This window comes from Oncorhynchus nerka, linkage group LG7 (assembly GCF_034236695.1).
Source record: "Oncorhynchus nerka isolate Pitt River linkage group LG7, Oner_Uvic_2.0, whole genome shotgun sequence".
Taxonomy (NCBI): Eukaryota; Metazoa; Chordata; class Actinopteri; order Salmoniformes; family Salmonidae; genus Oncorhynchus; species Oncorhynchus nerka.
Window position 1 is genome coordinate 38,282,654 of NC_088402.1, and position 18,174 is coordinate 38,300,827.

The 18,174-nt window shown below is 40.7% G+C and overlaps 2 protein-coding genes across 7 annotated transcripts in view; both read left to right on the forward strand.

The window, feature by feature from the left end:
* The first annotated feature begins 8,381 nt into the window (after nucleotides 1-8,381).
* LOC115132739 (DEP domain-containing mTOR-interacting protein-like) lies at nucleotides 8,382-11,527 on the forward strand. Its single transcript, XM_029665467.2, has 5 exons — nucleotides 8,382-8,569; nucleotides 9,298-9,429; nucleotides 9,556-9,626; nucleotides 9,778-9,882; nucleotides 10,063-11,527. The coding sequence occupies exons 1-5, from the start codon at nucleotides 8,551-8,553 to the stop codon at nucleotides 10,189-10,191; spliced, it is 456 nt and encodes a 151-aa protein (XP_029521327.1). The 5' UTR covers nucleotides 8,382-8,550; the 3' UTR covers nucleotides 10,192-11,527.
* Nucleotides 11,528-14,181: 2,654 nt separating this feature from the next.
* Nucleotides 14,182-18,174, forward strand: part of LOC115131585 (collagen alpha-1(XIV) chain-like) — a 94,519-nt gene continuing 90,526 nt past the window's right edge. For 3 of the 6 annotated variants that reach the window (XR_003863974.2, XR_003863975.2, XM_029663403.2), the window contains exons 1-2: nucleotides 14,182-14,300; nucleotides 16,991-17,116. Coding sequence is in view for 4 of the 6 variants with exons in the window: in XM_029663403.2 (XP_029519263.1) it covers nucleotides 17,026-17,116 (91 nt within the window). In the remaining 2 variants the exon portion in view is untranslated. The remainder of the gene's footprint in view (nucleotides 14,301-16,990; nucleotides 17,117-18,174) is intronic. The other 3 variants (XM_029663401.2, XM_029663402.2, XM_029663404.2) reach the window with 2 other exon arrangements.

Below are 18,174 nucleotides of genomic sequence, written 5' to 3' on the forward strand. Positions count from 1 at the left end.
TTTTGTCACTTCTAGGTTAGACTACTGCAATGCTCTATTTTCCGGCTACCCGGATAAAGCACTAAATAAACTTCAGTTAGTGCTGAATACGGCTGCTAGAATCCTGACTAGAACCAAAAATTTGATCATATTACTCCAGTGCTAGCCTCTCTACACTGGCTTCCTGTCAAAGCAAGGGCTGATTTCAAGGTTTTACTGCTAACCTACAAAGCATTACATGGGCTTGCTCCTACCTATCTCTCTGATTTGGTCCTGCCGTACATACCTACACGTACGCTTTTCACAAGACGCAGGCCTCCTAATTGTCCCTAGAATTTCTAAGCAAACAGCTGGAGGCAGGCTTTCTCCTATAGAGCTCCATTTTTATGGAACGGTCTGCCTACCCATGTCAGAGACGCAAACTCGGTCTCAACCTTTAAGTCTTTACTGAAGACTCATCTCTTCAGTGGGTCATATGATTGAGTGTAGTCTGGCCCAGGAGTGGGAAGGTGAACGGAAAGGCTCTGGAGCAACGAACCGCCCTTGCTGTCTCTGCCTGGCCGATTCCCTCTTTCCACTGGGATTCTCTGCCTCTACCCTGTTACGGGGCTGAGTCACTGGCTTACTGGGGCTCTCTCATGCCGTCCCTGGGGGTGCGTCACCTGGGTGGGTTGATTCACTGTTGTGGTCGGCCTGTCTGGGTTGGCGCCTCCCCTTGGGTTGTGCCGTGGCGGAGATCTTTGTGGGCTATACTCGGCCTTGTCTCAGGATGGTAAGTTGGTGGTTGAAGATATCCCTCTAGTGGTGTGGGGGCTGTGCTTTGGCAAAGTGGGTGGGGTTATATCCTTCCTGTTTGGCCCTGTCCGGGGTGTCCTCGGGTTGGGGCCACAGTGTCTCCTGACCCCTCCTGTCTCAGCCTCCAGTATTTATGCTGCATTAGTTTATGTGTCGGGGGCTAGGGTCAGTTTGTTATATCTGGAGTACTTCTCCTGTCCTATTCGGTGTCCTGTGTGAATCTAAGTGTGCGTTCTCTAATTCTCTCCTTCTCTCTTTCTTTCTCTCTCTCGGAGGACCTGAGCCCTAGGACCATGCCCCAGGACTACCTGACATGATGACTCCTTGCTGTCCCCAGTCCACCTGGCCATGCTGCTGCTCCAGTTTCAACTGGCCTGGGCCCTAGGACCATGTCCCAGGACTACCTGACATGATGACTCCTTGCTGTCCCCAGTCCACCTGGCCATGCTGCTGCTCCAGTTTCAACTGTTCTGCCTTACTATTATTCAACCATGCTGGTCATTTATGAACATTTGAACATCTTGGCCACGTTCTGTTATAATCTCCACCCGGCACAGCCAGAAGAGGACTGGCCACCCCACATATGCTCTCTCTAATTCTCTCTTTCTTTCTCTCTCTCTCGGAGGACCTGAGCCCTAGGACCGTGCCCCAGGACTACCTGACATGATGACTCCTTGCTGTCCCCAGTCCACCTGACTGTGCTGCTGCTCCAGTTTCAACTGTTCTGCCTTATTATTATTCGACCATGCTGGTCATTTATGAACATTTGAACATCTTGGTCATGTTCTGTTATAATCTCTACCCGGCACAGCCAGAAGAGGACTGGCCACCCCACATAGCCTGGTTCCTCTCTAGGTTTCTTCCTAGGTTTTGGCCTTTCTAGGGAGTTTTTCCTAGCCACCGTGCTTTTACACCTGCATTGTTTGCTGTTTGGGGTTTTAGGCTGGGTTTCTGTACAGCACTTTGAGATATCAGCTGATGTACGAAGGGCTATATAAATAAATTTGATTTGATTTGATTTGATTGAATGATCTGACATGCACGTTCAAAAGATTTGTGAATTTGGGGGCATATTTTTGGGAGACACAATTTTTGCTAGATACTGGTGTAAGGTGCTGCAAGACATAAAGGGGCAATCAGCAGTTGAAACAATAACAAAGCGTGATCCCTGTCACTGTTTCAGTAAAAGGGTAAGGGATGGAGCTAGAGAAATGTAGCCACTCAAATGTATAGACTTAGCTATGGATGCAAGGACTGACGATCCATGATATAAAAGTATAAACAACCATAGTTTGAAGCAATAGTGTTTGTTTACATTTACTTTATTTACAAACATTGGAGTAAAAAAAGCGTATATTTTGGGTTCTGATGGGGTGCACCATAAGCTCATGAGGCATTTAAGTTATATTCTTCATGAATCATTCAGAACATACAGTTGAAGCCGGAAGTTTGCATACACTTAGGTTGGAGTCATTAAAACTTGTTTTTCAGACACTCCACAAATTTCTTGTTAACAAACTATAGTTTTGGCAAGTCGGTTAGGCCATCTACTTTGTGCATGACACAAGTAATTTTTCCAACAATTGTTTACAGACAGATTATTTTACTTATAATTCACTGTATCACAATTCCAGTGGGTCAGAGGTTTACATACACTAAGTTGATTGTGCCTTTAAACAGCTTGGAGAATTCCCGAAAATTGTCATGGCGTCAGAAGCTTTTGATAGGCTAATTGACATCATTTGAGTCAATTGGAGGTGTAGCTGTGGATGTATTTCAAGGCATATCTTCAAATTCTGTGCCTCTTTCTTTGCTTGACATCATGGGAAAATCAAAAGAAATCAGCTGAGACCTCAGAAAAAAATTGTAGACCTCCACAAGTCTGTGGTTCCGTGTGGTACAGGGGATTAATCCAATTCGCAAAAAAATAGACAGTTATAGAGGCCCAAGAAGAAAAAAATAAAATAATTGTCTGATAGGTGTATTCAGATAGCAGCCGATAAGACAACGATTAGCGGACCGCAGATGGGCGTTCAGGTAACGTCGTGACGGAGGAGCCAGCTGAATAATAACATCGGTAGTCCAGTTGTGAAGGCCCGGTGGGGCTCCGTGTTGGCAGTAAAACGGGTCCGGATAGGTGATTGTAGCCCAGGAGTGACTGATGGAACACTTCAGCTGGCTAGCTGAATAATTGATGTTTGCTCCGGAATCGACGTAAGCCGATAGTCACACGGATAGCAGCAGCTAGCTGCGAGATCCAGGTATAAATGTCCAGAGCTTGCGGTTGAAATCCGGGGACATGGAGAGAAAAATAGGTCCGGTAAGTTCTGGTCCGAGCCGTACAAAACTGGCGATAGATTTAAGCTAAAGGATAGCTGATGACAACAAACAGTGGTTAGCGGAATAGTAACGATTAGCCAGTAAAGAAGCTAACTAGCTTCTGGCTGGAGGATTACAGATTTGAGGTAAATAATACTTTTTCTTTTTTATATAAATTGGTGAGGCGGGTTGCAGGAGAGTGTTTTGAAGATGAGTTTATGGAAAATAAAAAATATATATAAAAAGGTATGGGAAGAAAGTTATATATATATATTTATATATATATATATATGGGAAACAAGGACAAAAGACATCTGACTGCTATGCCATCAAATGGACAATGACCCCAAGCATACTTCCAAAGGTGGCAAAATGGCTTAAAGACAACAAAGTCAAAGTATTGGAGTGGCCATCACAAAGCCCTGCCTCAATCCCATAGAAAATTTGTGGGCAGAACTGAAAGTGTGTGCAATCAAGGAGGCCTACAAACCTGACTCAGTTACACCAGCTCTGTCATGAGGAATGGGCCAAAATTCACCCAATGTCACAAACGTCTTAAGAAGCAGACCAAAATGCAGCGTGGTATGTGTTCATTATGATATTTTAATTAAAGAAAGCACTGAACACAAACCAATAAACGAAAACCGACCGTGCTGCTATATACCAAAATGTACTAACATAGACAATCACCCACAATGACAAAACAGGCTACCTAAATATGGTTCCCTATCAGAGACAACTACTAACACCTGCCTCTGATTGAGAACCATATCAGGCCAAACACAGAAACAGACAAGCTAGACATACAACATAGAATGCCCACTCAGATCACACCCTGACCAAACAAAACATAGAAACATACAAAGCAAACTATGGTCAGGGCGTGACACCCAACGTATTGTGGGAAGCTTGTGGAAGGCTACCCGAAACGTTTGACCCAAGTTAAACAATTTAAAGGCAATGCTACAAAATTCTAATTAAGTGTATGTAAACTTCTGACCCACTGGGAATGTGATGAAAGAAATAAAAGCTGAATTAAATCATTCTCTGTACTATTATTTTGACATTTCACATTCTTAAGATAAAGTGGTGATCCTAATTGACCTAAAACAGGGAATTTTTACTAGGATTAAATGTCAGGAATTGTGAGTTTAAATGTATTTGGCTAAGGTGTATGTAAACTTCTGACTTCAACTGTATCATCAATTTTTAAGTAAAACATTTTAGGAACTGCAAATTGCCATTTTAAACAAATTTGCACTTTGGTGCTGTAGCGTCGACAGCTTGATTAAAAATAGGTATTTTAGAAAATAATTTACCAAGTCTAAATCTGACATTGATTTGAATTTAAAGAAAAATACAGTATGATCTACTACCATCTGCATTGGGATTCTTGAACTCCTCATGCTGAAACATACTGTCTCTGCTGGTGAATAGTGGTACTGTCGTAATTTCTACTTCTGTGTAACCTACGGTCATATGCTCTTTGTTACAGCACTGTTGCTGTACGACTACAAATATAATCTGGCTGGATCAGGACTGCTTGTTATTTAACTTGTCCATTGTTAGAAACAAATTTAGATGTCCTCAATAATCATGATCAACAAAATGGTTGTGGCCTGTGGCTATGGAACCCTGACCTGTTCACCGGACGTGTTACCCGTCCCAGACCTGCTGTTTTCAACTCTCTAGAGACCCCAAGAGCGGTAGAGATACTCTGAATGATCGGCTATGAAAAGCCAACTGACATTTACTCCTGAGGTGCTGACCGGCACCCTCTACAACCACTGTGATTATTATTATTTGACCCTACTGGTCATTTATGAACATTTGAACATCTTGGCCATGTTCTGTTATAATCTCCACTCAGCACAGCCAGAAGAGGACTGGCCACCCCTCAGCCTGGTTCCTCTCTAGGTTTCTTCCTAGTTCTGGCCTTTTTAGGGAGTTTTTCTTAGCCACCGTGCTTCTACATCTGCATTGCTTGCTGTTTGGGGTTTTAGGCTGGGTTTCTGTACAGCACTTTGTGACATCAGCTGATGTAAGAAGGGCTTTATAAATTAATTTGATTGATTGATTGATTGGTTTGGTAGTCACTGTTAGTCCGTCTATGGCCAGTAGATGGCAATGTTATCTATAATACATGTCCATTTTAGTAATTTAGTAGACACTTATCCACAGAAACTTACAGTAGTGTGTGCATACATTTTTCTACTGGTCCCATGGGAATCAAACCCACAATCCTAGCATTGCAAGTACCATGCTCTACCAAGTGAGCCACATGGGGCTAATACAAAAAGCACCGTAACAGTGGTCACCAACCCTGGTATTGTTAACACTTGCTCAAGCCCTGCACTGCAACACTACATCCAGCTGACCAACCATTGTCTCTTGGAAAGTGTCTCATTCCTTCAACCATCTGTCAACTGACTTTAAATGGCAAATGTAAAAAAAGGACTGAAATGACACTGTGTGCCTGCTATTGCTATCATGTGGGCCTATAGCAAGGGTGGACTCTGTTACACATGATACAAAGCAAGGACAAATTAAACTACATTTGTGGTTCAAATGTATTACATGTGCTGATAAACAGTAAGTCGTGGTAATACTATCATGTTGACTGTACTGTCATCTTGCAATTCTCTAAACTTAGCTTATCGTCTATATTTTTGTCACTGTTCAGTGCAGGCTTTTATGGTCATCTTGACATGCGGTGACATACCTTGAAGGACGTTAGTCCACATACAGCATAGTACATACTTTACAGCTTACTGCACTTTATAAAACAGTGGCCTTATGTGACTCACACACTACCTTTTCTGGAATTCCGGAGGCATCTATCTTTGAGCAGAGCCTAACTGTTAGTATTAGTAGTATAATATCCAGGAACATTCTGTTATTTTATTTGGAGACATATGGGAAAGAGCTTTGCACTACATGTGGGTTTTATTGAATTGAGCCCTAAGTCTACAGATGTAGGAGCTTAATTTGTGCTAGTTTGTTACAGAAGGAAAATAATCCTGCAGCAACAAGAAATGTCAATCATATAATTCATGGACAGGTTTTTGTAGGGGTTGATGCATTTTTCATTAGGACAAATCAAGTCTGACATTTTAAAATGGAAATGGCAAACTTTAGAAGCTTTTTGAAACCTTGAATAGCCTACAAGTTTGCATTTCCTGCTGAGGCAACAGAATAGTGATAAAATGAAAATCGTACATCTGTATGTAAGATAAGGCCTATATAAAGTTATTGAGCTGTATGTTTTCTAAATACCAGAGGCAGTGTGTCATCCATATCAGACTTTATCGGCCTATTGATCATGACTCACCTCTATACAGTGGGGTGCCAGGACAACAACCTCTCCCTCAATGTGAGCAAGACAACGGAGCTGATTGTGTTCTATAGGAAAGGAGGGCCGAACAGGCCCCCATTAACATTGACGGGGCTGAAGTGGAGCTGATTGAGAGTTTCAAGTTCCTTGGTGTCCACATCACCAACGAACTATCATGGTCCAAACACACCAAGACAGTTGTGAAGAGGGCACGACAACACCTTTTCCCCTTCAGGAGACTGAAAATATTTGGTATGTGTCCCCAGATCCTCAAAAGGTTCTACAGCTGCACCATCAAGAGCAGGCCTGGGCAATTCGAGTCATTGGGGGCTTGATTGGTGTCATACTTTTCCCCCATCCCTAGCAAACACACCTGCTTTAAACTAATATAATTTTTATTAACTGACGATCATGGTTAGTTGATTATTGGAATCAGGTGTGTTAGCTGGGGCTGGGGCAAAAGTGTGACACCAATCAGGCCCCCGAGGATTGGAGTTGCCCAGGCCTGATCAAGAGCATCCTGACCGGTTGCATCACCGCCTGGTATGGCAACTGCTCGGCATCTGACCGTAAAGCGCTACAGAGGGTAGTGCGTACGACCCAGTACATCACTGGGGCCAAGCTTCCTGACATCCAGGACCTATATACTAGGCGATGTCAGAGGAAGGTCCAAAAAATTGTCAAAGACTCCAGTCACCCAAGTCATAGACTGTTCTCTCTGCTACCGCACGGGAAGCGGTACCGGAGCGCCAAGTCTAAGACCAAAAAGGCTCCTTAACAGCTTCTACCCCCAAACTATAAGACTGCTGAACAATTAATCAAATGACCCCCCCCCCCTTTGTTTTTACACTGTTGTTACTCAGTGTTTATTATCTATGCATAGTCACTTTACAGATTAACCTGTACCCACACACATTTACTTGGTATATAGCCTCGTTATTTTGATGTCATTTTATTGTGTTACTTTTTGATTTGATATTTAAAAAACATTTTTTTTGTTAATTTAATAAATATTTTCTTAACTCTATTTCTTGAACTGCATTGTTGGTTAAGGGCTAGTAAGTAATCATGTTGTATTCGGCGCATGTGAGAAATGACATTTGATTTGATGTATGTCTCTCCTCTCACATTGCTAAAAGGTAAAGAGACATTGCTATTGCAGAATAGAGGTCATTAATGTTATACTACGGATTATGGTGCACTCAGTGTTGGTGTGTGGTCAATGATCATCTTGGTTTGATGATCATCTTGGTTTGTCATTGAATTATACAATAAACTTTCTCTTGGATATAGTTCACATAATCTAGGACAGTGATAGTAAACTATACAGCAAAATCACTGTATCATATTGTTTTAGAAGGGGTTGAACAGGTTCATTGACCTCAATGACACCCAGCAAACTCATGGACACTTTTGTTTCTAGAAACAAGTATGTTTGATCCTATTATGTTCTATTTGCTACTGCTCTTAAATTTCTGATAGCTTATTTGTTTTCAAATGACCAATGCTAATATTTAGGCCTGTTATATAATTGGGTAAATACGTTGAATATTGTATTTGTAGAAGCAAATACCTCATGCTGACAACAGCTAGGAATGTTCTTGATTTATCTCACAGAATGCCATTATCACTAGGCCATTATCAGCAGTTTGTTTGTCTATATGTCATTGTGGATGTTGTTGTTGTTGATAATGTTGAACCTTCCTGCTGTCCATGTCTCTCATCCATATACCATGTCAGAGAATGTGTGTGTATGTGTGTGTTTATGTGTGCGTATGTGTAACAGAGAATGTCCAGTCATTCCACTCCATCTTGCCTGACCACAGTGACCAGTGGAAAACTCCACTGTGTCTGTCCCTACCTCCATTAGAGCATTAGTGATCCCAATGCCTTTCTCAGCTCTTATCTCCTACCCTGGGATAGCCTGGCAACAAGGCATCCCTCAACTCCTCCCTCTCCCTCCCTCCCAGCAAGCCTAGACTGTTTACTCTTTCTGGGGGTTAACATTTAACATTTACACCGGAGCACCATAGCTGACTGCAGCATCAGAAATATTAGACAGCAACTTCCCAAGTTACTTGGCACTTTGGCTGGCAAACCTTTGAAGTGAATTTAATTGTATTATGGGACCTCGGACAGCTGGTAAGGGCTACTTTTATTATGTGAGGCAAATATGTGAAAAGTGTTGAGTTTAGGTATATTGAAATTGTCCACAAGTAAATGTGGAACTGTTTTCACTTGTACTTGGGCTCAACTAAGTATTTTTAAATGATCACATTTATTTGTTATTTTGGAGTGATTGAGAACAATTGTATTGATGACAAATGATAGATCAGTCCAATTATATTAAACTATAAATTAGAAGAGCTACAGAACATAGATGAAAGCATTATCGCATTGAGTTTGATGGGGGGTGAATTCTACCTTTATTGTATGTGCATTCATAATGGTATGCTGGTGATTGTTATGTAGCTAAGTGCAGTATCCATAGCTACATGGATAGGCTGGTACATAAATATTAGCTTGTCAGGAAGTGTTATTGTGATATCAATCAGGTCAGGGAGTGTTGATACAGCACATTGTGTGGCTATATTTGATTAACAGCAGACGCTTAGTTCTTTCAAAACACTCAGATATGAAATGGGAGGCAGGGGGGTGTGTGTGGTGTGTGTTTGATGTGTTCTACTAGAGATACTACAGCACAGTAAACAGTTCTGAATGTGTGTATGAAATTTCAGAATGAATAACATGGCTTCCTTTCGTTATTAGTGCTTTTTCCTCTCAGTACACTTTGTCAATCACTCTCAATTATACAACATGTATATGTTCTCTCTGTGCGATATCTCTCTATATTCTTCTTCTCCTCTCAGTCACTCCATCCAAGGAAAGAAAGATGGTGTCTGGGGCGCATGATAACATTCTTAGTAGTGGCAACAGTGGGTATTATAACAGAGGCCCCACGCTTACCCCTACCTCACCTGTGCTGTCAAACCCCAAATCAGGTAAGAGTCTCTTTGGTCTTCATCTAAAGCTCTATCACGTCCTATCTACTGTACATATTCAATATAAACACCACTGTTCATGATTACACTGAGAACCTGCTAATTAAGTGTTTGTTCCATTGACAGTGCTGAAGAGACAAGTGAGTCCAGAGGAGCTGCAGAGACCAGGAGGCCCATATATAAAGAGGACATTTACAGTACGTTACCACAGTGTTATCTCTTATTCATACCAAAAGCATGAAACTCAACCAAATATCATTCAAATCCATAACCTTTTTCATGAGTACATTATATTTGTGATTTTACTGACTATTTTCTTTTTAAGTAATCTGATCAATCTACCTCCAGATTGTGGGTGATGCGGTGGGCTGGGGATTTGTGGTCAGGGGGAGTAGGCCATGTCACATCCAGGCAGTGGACCCCAGTGGGCCTGCAGCAGCAGTAGGAGTGAAGGTGAGTACCATGGCATTGTGGGACATGTAGTGTAAAGAGCAGCTCCAGTGCCTCCAGGTTGATAGCTTTGTCAAATCAATATTGTTAGATGGGTACGCAATAAACGTCTTCCTCTGCTATATGCAGCTCTCATAAATTATATTCCGTACGTACAATATTTGACCAAAGTCTGTTTTCCAGGTGCGCCAGTTTGTGGTCTCTGTCCATGGTCTGAACGTCCTGTCTCTGGACTACAAGATGGTCAGAAACCTCATCCTCACTGGAAAACGAACCGTGGTCATGGAGATTATGGAGGAGTCTGATTGTTGAGGATGAGGTTGTATTGTATTCGGTTACAGTCAACTTAAGGTCTCAGTCACCCATTGGCTCTTGGAGGCGGAAAGCGTAGAGTAAGAATGTGGACTGTATTGGCCCAAATAAATCCATAGAAACCTTATGACCTTGATATGGAGCCATATGGACTTAGCTACATCATCGACCTGAGACGAGGGTCACAGAAACAGCGACCCCACAGAAACCTGATGGGCCCCACTGTGAAGACGTGTGTTTACATCATCAGTCCAAGACTGACCAGTGTTCCGTGGTTAACATGGTTCCAGCTTGTGCTTTTGTTCTCTTGAGGCGGTTTAGACTTTTGACCTGTTCGCCTACTCATTGCCATCCCCCTGCTGTTTGCTTTTCCATCCACTCCCTCCTATGCTCCAATAGAGGGTTCCTTCCTAGAAAGTAGTATTTAGGTAGTTGTTGATAAGTGAGGTGGCACATATTGTAAACAACTCCATACTTTCTGACATGGCAGAGGTGTTTTTAAATATAAGTTGTTTTGTTGAATTAGCTTGGCATTTTGCTTTGAATATGTTTGGCATTGAATTCTTAAGTTTGGTAACAGGAGCAATTGAAACATTCTACTTATATTGGCCTGGAAATGGCACAATACTGTCAAACTGCAGACCACATACTGCCTAGCTGCATAAAAAGGCTTGAATGTCATCTCGGGTTCTCAAATCAAATTAAAACAAATCTGATTCCATTGCAATGTTTTTGGAAACCCACAATACTGACAAAAGTTCAAATAATCAGTCAGTAGTAGCCTATCAATATGTTAATCCTTTTTTATTTTTTAAACAACAAATGAATGTATTATGTCAAAGTGAAATAGATAGGTTATAGCAGTGATATTGTGCATTTTGTAGAATACTTCAAGTGTAATGCATGATCACATGGTCCAACATAAGGTATGAAGGACCAAAAGCACTAAAGGATGTGTACTTGTATATAGCCATACACTGTAACCTGACCCTATACATTTGCTATGATCAACTGATCTTTAGAGGGTATTAGTGCAGGCAGGCCAGCAAGGAGTATCTACATTTGTGTTAGTGTTTGATCAGTGTGTAAATATTTCAATTAGCCAATGAATTAATAAAATAAAGTAATTCAATTCAAAATATAAGCAAATGTGTATTTCAATGTATCAATGTTTATGATATGAATCTTTTAAAAAAAGAAGGAATCACATCAAATGAAGCAAATTATTTTAGCAACATCAAGATTATGGCTAGAATTTTTACTCTGCTTCAATCTAATGGCAATAAAGTAACAGCATGTATTGAACCATGACAGGTACTTTAAACTGCAATAAAATAAGAAATTACCTTGAAGTTCAAGATCGACAGGATCACATTGGCATTCATAAATTAAGTGGACATAATATCTGGTCAAGGAGAGCATGGTGCTATAATATCGTAGATTACATAATGAACTATAGTATAAGGAACAACATTCAACAACGTAAACAGAGCCATAGATTATACATGACTCTGACCACCAGGTGGCAGTATGTACCACATATACATCTCATATTCGCAAATTGAATCTCATTGAATGAACATCCAAATCTCTTTAACAGGCTTTTTCAGTACTTTAATATGTTTTTTTGTTTTGTCATCATGTTTGTTTGATGTCCCATCTGCCACAATAATATTACAATCAATCGATCACATTTATTTATAAAGCCCTTTTTACATCAGCTTATGTCACAGATAGCTTATACAGAAGCCCAGGCTAAAACCCAAAAGAGCAAACAATGCAGATGTAGAAGCAAGGTGGCTAGAAAAAAAACTCTCTAGAAAGGCAGGAACCTAGGAAGAAATCTAGAGGGGAACCAGCTTCTGAGGGGTGAGGGGTGGCCAGTCCTCTTCTGGCTGTGCCCAGTGGAGATTATAAGAGTACATGGCCAATAAACAAACTACAAGCTATTTCCCTGCATTATAGATTGTTTTCCCGCATTATAATTAGGGCTGCTATCACTACAGAGTAATAGAGGGATACAAACATATCCATCTTTGCGCCAGTTAGTGTAGGAAATGTAGGTTAAGATATCTCTCTTGAGGGCATTACAGGGGCTAAGGGCTCAAGGGTTTAAGTGCAGTAGCATAGCATGCTCTTTAGATGGGTCAGGGCATGTGTCAAGGGCAGAAATAGTGAGCTATTTCAAACTCCATCTAGTGAGGGGATTATTATAAATATTATTCTTTATCACCTCTGTCATGACCATGCTGTCACTATACCTAAAACATGGCGTTCCTAACTACCCCTCTGTGCTTGTAGAGAAACAGCGGCAGCGTAGCCTAATGGTTAGAGCGTTGGACCCCCTCACAAGGTACAAATCTGTCATTCTGCCCCTGAACAGGCAGTTAACCCACTGTTCCTAGGCCGTCATTGAAAATAAGAATTTGTTCTTAACTGACTTGCCTAGTTAAATAAAGGTTAAATAAAGGTAAAAAAAATAGAGAAACATTTGACATTGGGCCAACTGGGAAAGGTCCGTAGCCTAAGACTGCATGGGGTTACCCATTCTAACTGTACTGCATTCAGTCATCCTTAAGTCAATGATGTGTTAACTGTCCATTGATGAATGAGCAGTAGTTTGATGTGAGATGGTCTAATCAAAACAGCTATCCTGAAGTTACTCAAATAAGTAAACATAATAATAATAATTTCAACAGCAAAAACAGCCCTTGCTGTTGAAAAATATAGTTTTTATTTTATTTTTTTACTTAACTTCGGGATAGCTGTTTTGATTAGACCATCTCACATCAAACTACTGCTCATTCATCAATGGAATTGTGTGAAACATTAAACTTGATTGGATATTCATAAAAAAATGTTTAGGCTGAACTGGAGTGCCATCCTACTCATAACACCAATGTGGCAAATTCAGGGGTAACCTGCCAGGGACTCTGACCATCAGTTCAACACCTTAACCATTAGTCCAATAGGTCCAAACCTCTTGAAGCAGTTGCTAGGTTGTACTAAGGTTGCTGCTATATGTTCTAAGTTAATAGTATCTTAACTTGGGTGCGTGCTATATGGATCCTTGGGACGCCCCTACCCCATTGAAGTTGACATTTAAAAAGGTTAAGGTTAGGGCTAGGTAAGGGTTATTGTTAAGGTTAAGATTAAGGCAGGGGTTAAGGTTAGGGTTTTCAGGTAGGGATGTCCCAAGGATCCTGGATTCCACTGGGCTTACTTCCACAGGCATTAACACATTTGATGTGGTCAAGAAAGGTATTTTGAACAAAGTTACTTTCCAGAAATAATTTTAGCCCTTACCCAACCAATCAAATAAAACGTACCCTGATGGTACATATTTTGGTTACATAAGTATAAGATTGATAGACACTTTCATACATGTCCCATTTCATATTTAGCCAAGAACAACTTGCTGCACCCTGATGATATGACAGCCAAACAAATAATAGATATTATCAATTGAAACCTAAAATTGTTGACATAATCAGATTTTGAGAGGACTAGGCTACTCGGAAACCACTCATGTAGCAGGTTCACAGGTAAATATTGTTGTTATAGGCCTACGTAACAACACGAATGTATGTGTGTGTGTATGTAATATAATAATAATAATAATAATGTGCATTATGCCAAGATGCCATATGGCTGGCTGATTAAGCTACCTAAATGTTTCAGCCAAATCAGTACATTCTCCCCTAAGAGGAACGAACAATTGCACACGCTCGTGCTGACCAGAAGCGCGCGAAAAATACATACCTGAAAAAAAAAGCTCGCAGACGAATGTTAAAAACAGGTAGTCTGCCCCGCGGGCGGTCAGACATTTATCTGCCTCTATCGAGATTGAACGAGGTGAAGGAATGAATAGCTCAAGGGGTGGGTGAATGAATAGCTCAAGGGAAGGGTGAATGAATAGCTCAAGGGGTGGGTGAATGAATAGCTCAAGGGATGGCTGAACGAATAGCAACGCGGGATACACCCACTTTCGCAAATCTGACACTGAAGAAGAGCGAGCTGAAGATAGTTTGCCAACAGCCGGCGAAGGAAGACACGCATGAGGGGTCCATTTGGAGCAATACTACCTGTAAACAAATGTTTTGAAAAAGGTATGATATATTTTCTTTAGTTTGGGATAAAGTCAGTGTTTTATGTCTACACATTCAAAGTAGAAGTGGTAGGAAGTGGAACGTCACCTGTCAGTGGTGGTCGTGGGGGCGCTTTTGACAATTTATGCAAATTTGGTTTTGTCAATTTACTTTATCTGTTGTATTTTGTCGATACTGTTTGTTTATCTCATTTATAATTAAAATATAACGTACAGTCGTTTTCAATATTTTCCTCAATCTGTAGGCCTACACGAACCATCATCGAGGATAGTTGACTTCTACTGTGCTTTGCCTGTAGGTTACTCCTGCAATTTCTCAAAATGCAACGATTATAATTATATTTATTAGCCGAGGAGAATGATTAGGCATGTCGAATTGAAGTGCTCTTTGAAATGTCAACTAGCCTAATGATGAAGTATTCCTGTTGAAATGTTTGCATAAGTTTGAGATAAAGGTAAAGGTGTGACATCATCTTTTTTTTTACACCCTCATTTTTTAAAAACAAATACTAATTCATTTTGCATAATTGCATGCATTTTATTCCTGCCACGGTACACTGCAGGATCATGCCACGTTTCAAAGATCCTTTGAATGGTTTATGGGTTTCAGTATGGTTATGTCAAAGTTTAAATGCTTTGATGAGTTCGTTGTTTCCAAAATTATTTGACATTTAAATGGGAATTCACTTTTGTATCTACATTAATCATATTTATTGTATTGCTCTATAACTTATAGGGATGTGCATCTTTCCCTTTCAAGATGATTCATCCATGTGTTTGATGTATTTGATACCATTCCACCTACTCCGCTCCAGCCATTACCACGAGCCCGACCTCCCCCCCAAAAAGTGCCACCAACCTCCTCCCGTGCTAGATACATGAGCTCCAATACGATACAGGAACAATACGTTTTAGTTTGAAATGATTCCATGCGAATTGGTTTGATTAGAGAACGAGTCGAAGCGATTTGGTTTGATGTAATACGATACGATGCACTAACATTTGTTGCGTAAACACGTACTAAATTCAAATCTGCTGCTTGATGGAGCTCATGAAATGGGCCTCTGTGCTGGATTTGTGTGTGTGTGTGGTGTGTGTGTGTAAATTATGTATGTATATGGTGTATGTACTATCTAGGCACCTTAGCTGAGCCATAAGGGAGACAAGGCATCTACCATCCCAATACCACCATTAGATTGAGGGACAATGTAGCCTACGTTTTTTGTCCACCCCCCCACTTTGGTTCTGAAATTGTCACCCACTAATTAATTTGTCAGTTTGGCATATTATGTGTTTGAGCTACTAATGTATCAATATTAGTTGTTTACAAATTAGTTATGACATAGCCAATGAATATATTGCACAACTTTGGATTCCACCCCATCTCAAAATGGAATTGTTTTGACCATTTGGAAGTTTTTACTGAGGGATCTTCTCTTCACCTCTTTCTTTGGCCATGCAGTGTGCCTCATGTGATTACTGTCCTCATTATGAAATGATCAACTTTACCTTGTGTATCTACAAATAATTATATACACTGATTGTTTAAAGTAAAACTACCAAAACTATTGCTGATAGTGAACCTGAACAATACAAATACAATCTATTGTAGTAAGCCCTGTTCAGCAGGTATAGCCAGATGAGAGTTTCCACTGGGTACAGACCTCAGTTCAACGTCTAGTTTTGATTTACATTTGGTTGAGTTTTTAACTACCGTGAATTCAACATCATTGGATTACGTTTAAAAGATGGGTTAAAAAAATACAAAATGCCCTTACGTTATTAATGACTTTTAGCAAATCCAAACAGTTTTCCACGTTGATTCAACGTCATCACATTGCTTTTTTGGGGTTGAAATTATGAGGAAACAACACTGGGTTGTGTCTCAGGTAGCTTAATTTTATACCGGTAAAACACAATTTTCAAAAGCACATAGATAACAATAACCTAGCAAATTACATAGGTTGTCACTCAACTAATAATGCCTAATATCACACACGCAAGCCATTTTAATGTTTGAATTCTGAAGGTGCCACGCAGATGTGCAAGATCAGGAACATGCCGCATACCTCGCGTTGGTCAGCATGCGAATCTGGGCACAATGTGCTGTTTGACTAGACTACTGATATTGCCTGGGGTTGTTCGGCATGCAAAATGACATTTAGATCAATGACTGTCAACACAGTTACATCTAGTTCGACAGTGAAGGAGAGGACGCATCAGTTGTCACAAAATATTAGGTTTTTGGAAGGTAGAAAGAATGTAATATGAGAAAAAAAAATTGTGAACAGACGATTTGTAATGTTGTTACATTTGGACCTGTTTGGGGTCCACAAACCTACGCACTTAATCGGGGACCTATGCATATCTGTGAATTGTTACATCCATAAGAACTTTTCTAATTCCATCCCTTATTTTGAAAATGCATTAAAGGGATAGTTTGAGATTTTCAGTCAAGCTGTTCCAGTTCTAGACTTCCAGTTATTGCGCTGACGCTATTTAGCATTGGCTCGTGAAACTACCTCTAACTTACTTCGTACTGGACGCAGACACATAAAAATGGTATCCACAAGTTCATCTGACTCTGGGAAGGTATAGATAATTGTGAAAACCCCAAATTATCCCTTTAATAATGGAAGTAATTTTTTTCTATAACATCAAGCATTGTCATTCCCTTTAATGTCTCCTCAGGTTTTCTGAGCTCCTCTCCTTTACCAGTGTGAAGGATGCAAGCTATAGGACTGAAGATGTGGGTATGGAGTCCTCTACTCTGTCTGGTTCTTATCTCTCTCTTACCTGTGCAAGCTCAGGGTCAAGGTAAACACAATCGTATAGGCTGCTCCTTATCCTCTGTCATCATGGTGTGTGTCTTTTTGATGTGCAGCTTTTGTCGAAGCATTTGTCTCTGTGTTGCTGTCACTTTGTGATTATTTTACTTCAAAGGGAAAAGTCACTATCTTCTGGTATATTGGCACATTTTTGTGTATAATATCACCTCATTAACATTCCATTTGCAGTCGACTCAAGTGCTTTCAGAATGTGCTTTGACATGAACTACCTACCCTTACTGTATATATCTGCCTTTGACCTTAACCTTGTTGATGCGAAGAAGAACAAGAACTGCATCCTCAAACAGCTGCAGTTTGTTTATCTGGGCTTGTCTTGACACCGTTGCCGTCCTCAAGTGAAACAAACCACAGCATTCCACAGTATAGTGCCGCTTTGAGTTGTATTGTAGCATTACACCTTGGACAGCATCCATTAGTTGTCGGCAGAAGCCTTCTGTTCTGAAGAGCTGCCCTCTGGTTTAAGATAAACAACCTGTCCCTTTTACAGGTCTGGGTGGCCTGTCAGTTGTCTTCAATAGAAGTTTCCTTCAAAGTACAGTACACCAGAGAGGTTTAACTGAAAGCATCCAGACCTTAAGGCGATCAACAAGGGAAGGAGGTCTGGTAACACAGGCCACTGTCACCCAACGGCATGTGGCCACATGCCCATCACCCAATATGCCCCTCCTTATAATCAATCAATCAAATGTATTTATAAAGCCCTTTTTACATCAGCCGATGTCACAAACTGCTATAGAGAAACCCAGCTTAAAACCTCAAACAGAATTCAATGCAGATGTAAAAGCACGATGGCTAGGAAAAACTCCCTAGAAAAGCTGGAACCTAGGAAACAATCTAGAGAGGAACCAGGCCCTGAGGGGTGGCCAGTCCTCTTCTGGTTGTGCCAGGTGGAGATTATAACAGTACATGGCCAAGATGTTCAAATGTTCATAGATGGCCAGCAGGTTCAAATAATAATACGCACAGTGGTTGTAGAGGGTGCAACAGGTCAGCACCTCAGGAGTAAATGTCAGATGGCTTTTCATA

Bases quoted from the DNA above. Each gene is read 5' to 3' on its own strand.
- LOC115132739 (XM_029665467.2), top strand. The intron at 9,430-9,555 runs GTAAGAGTCTCT...TTCCATTGACAG, and splicing joins GCTGTCAAACCCCAAATCAG to TGCTGAAGAGACAAGTGAGT. The intron at 9,883-10,062 runs GTGAGTACCATG...TCTGTTTTCCAG, and splicing joins CAGCAGCAGTAGGAGTGAAG to GTGCGCCAGTTTGTGGTCTC.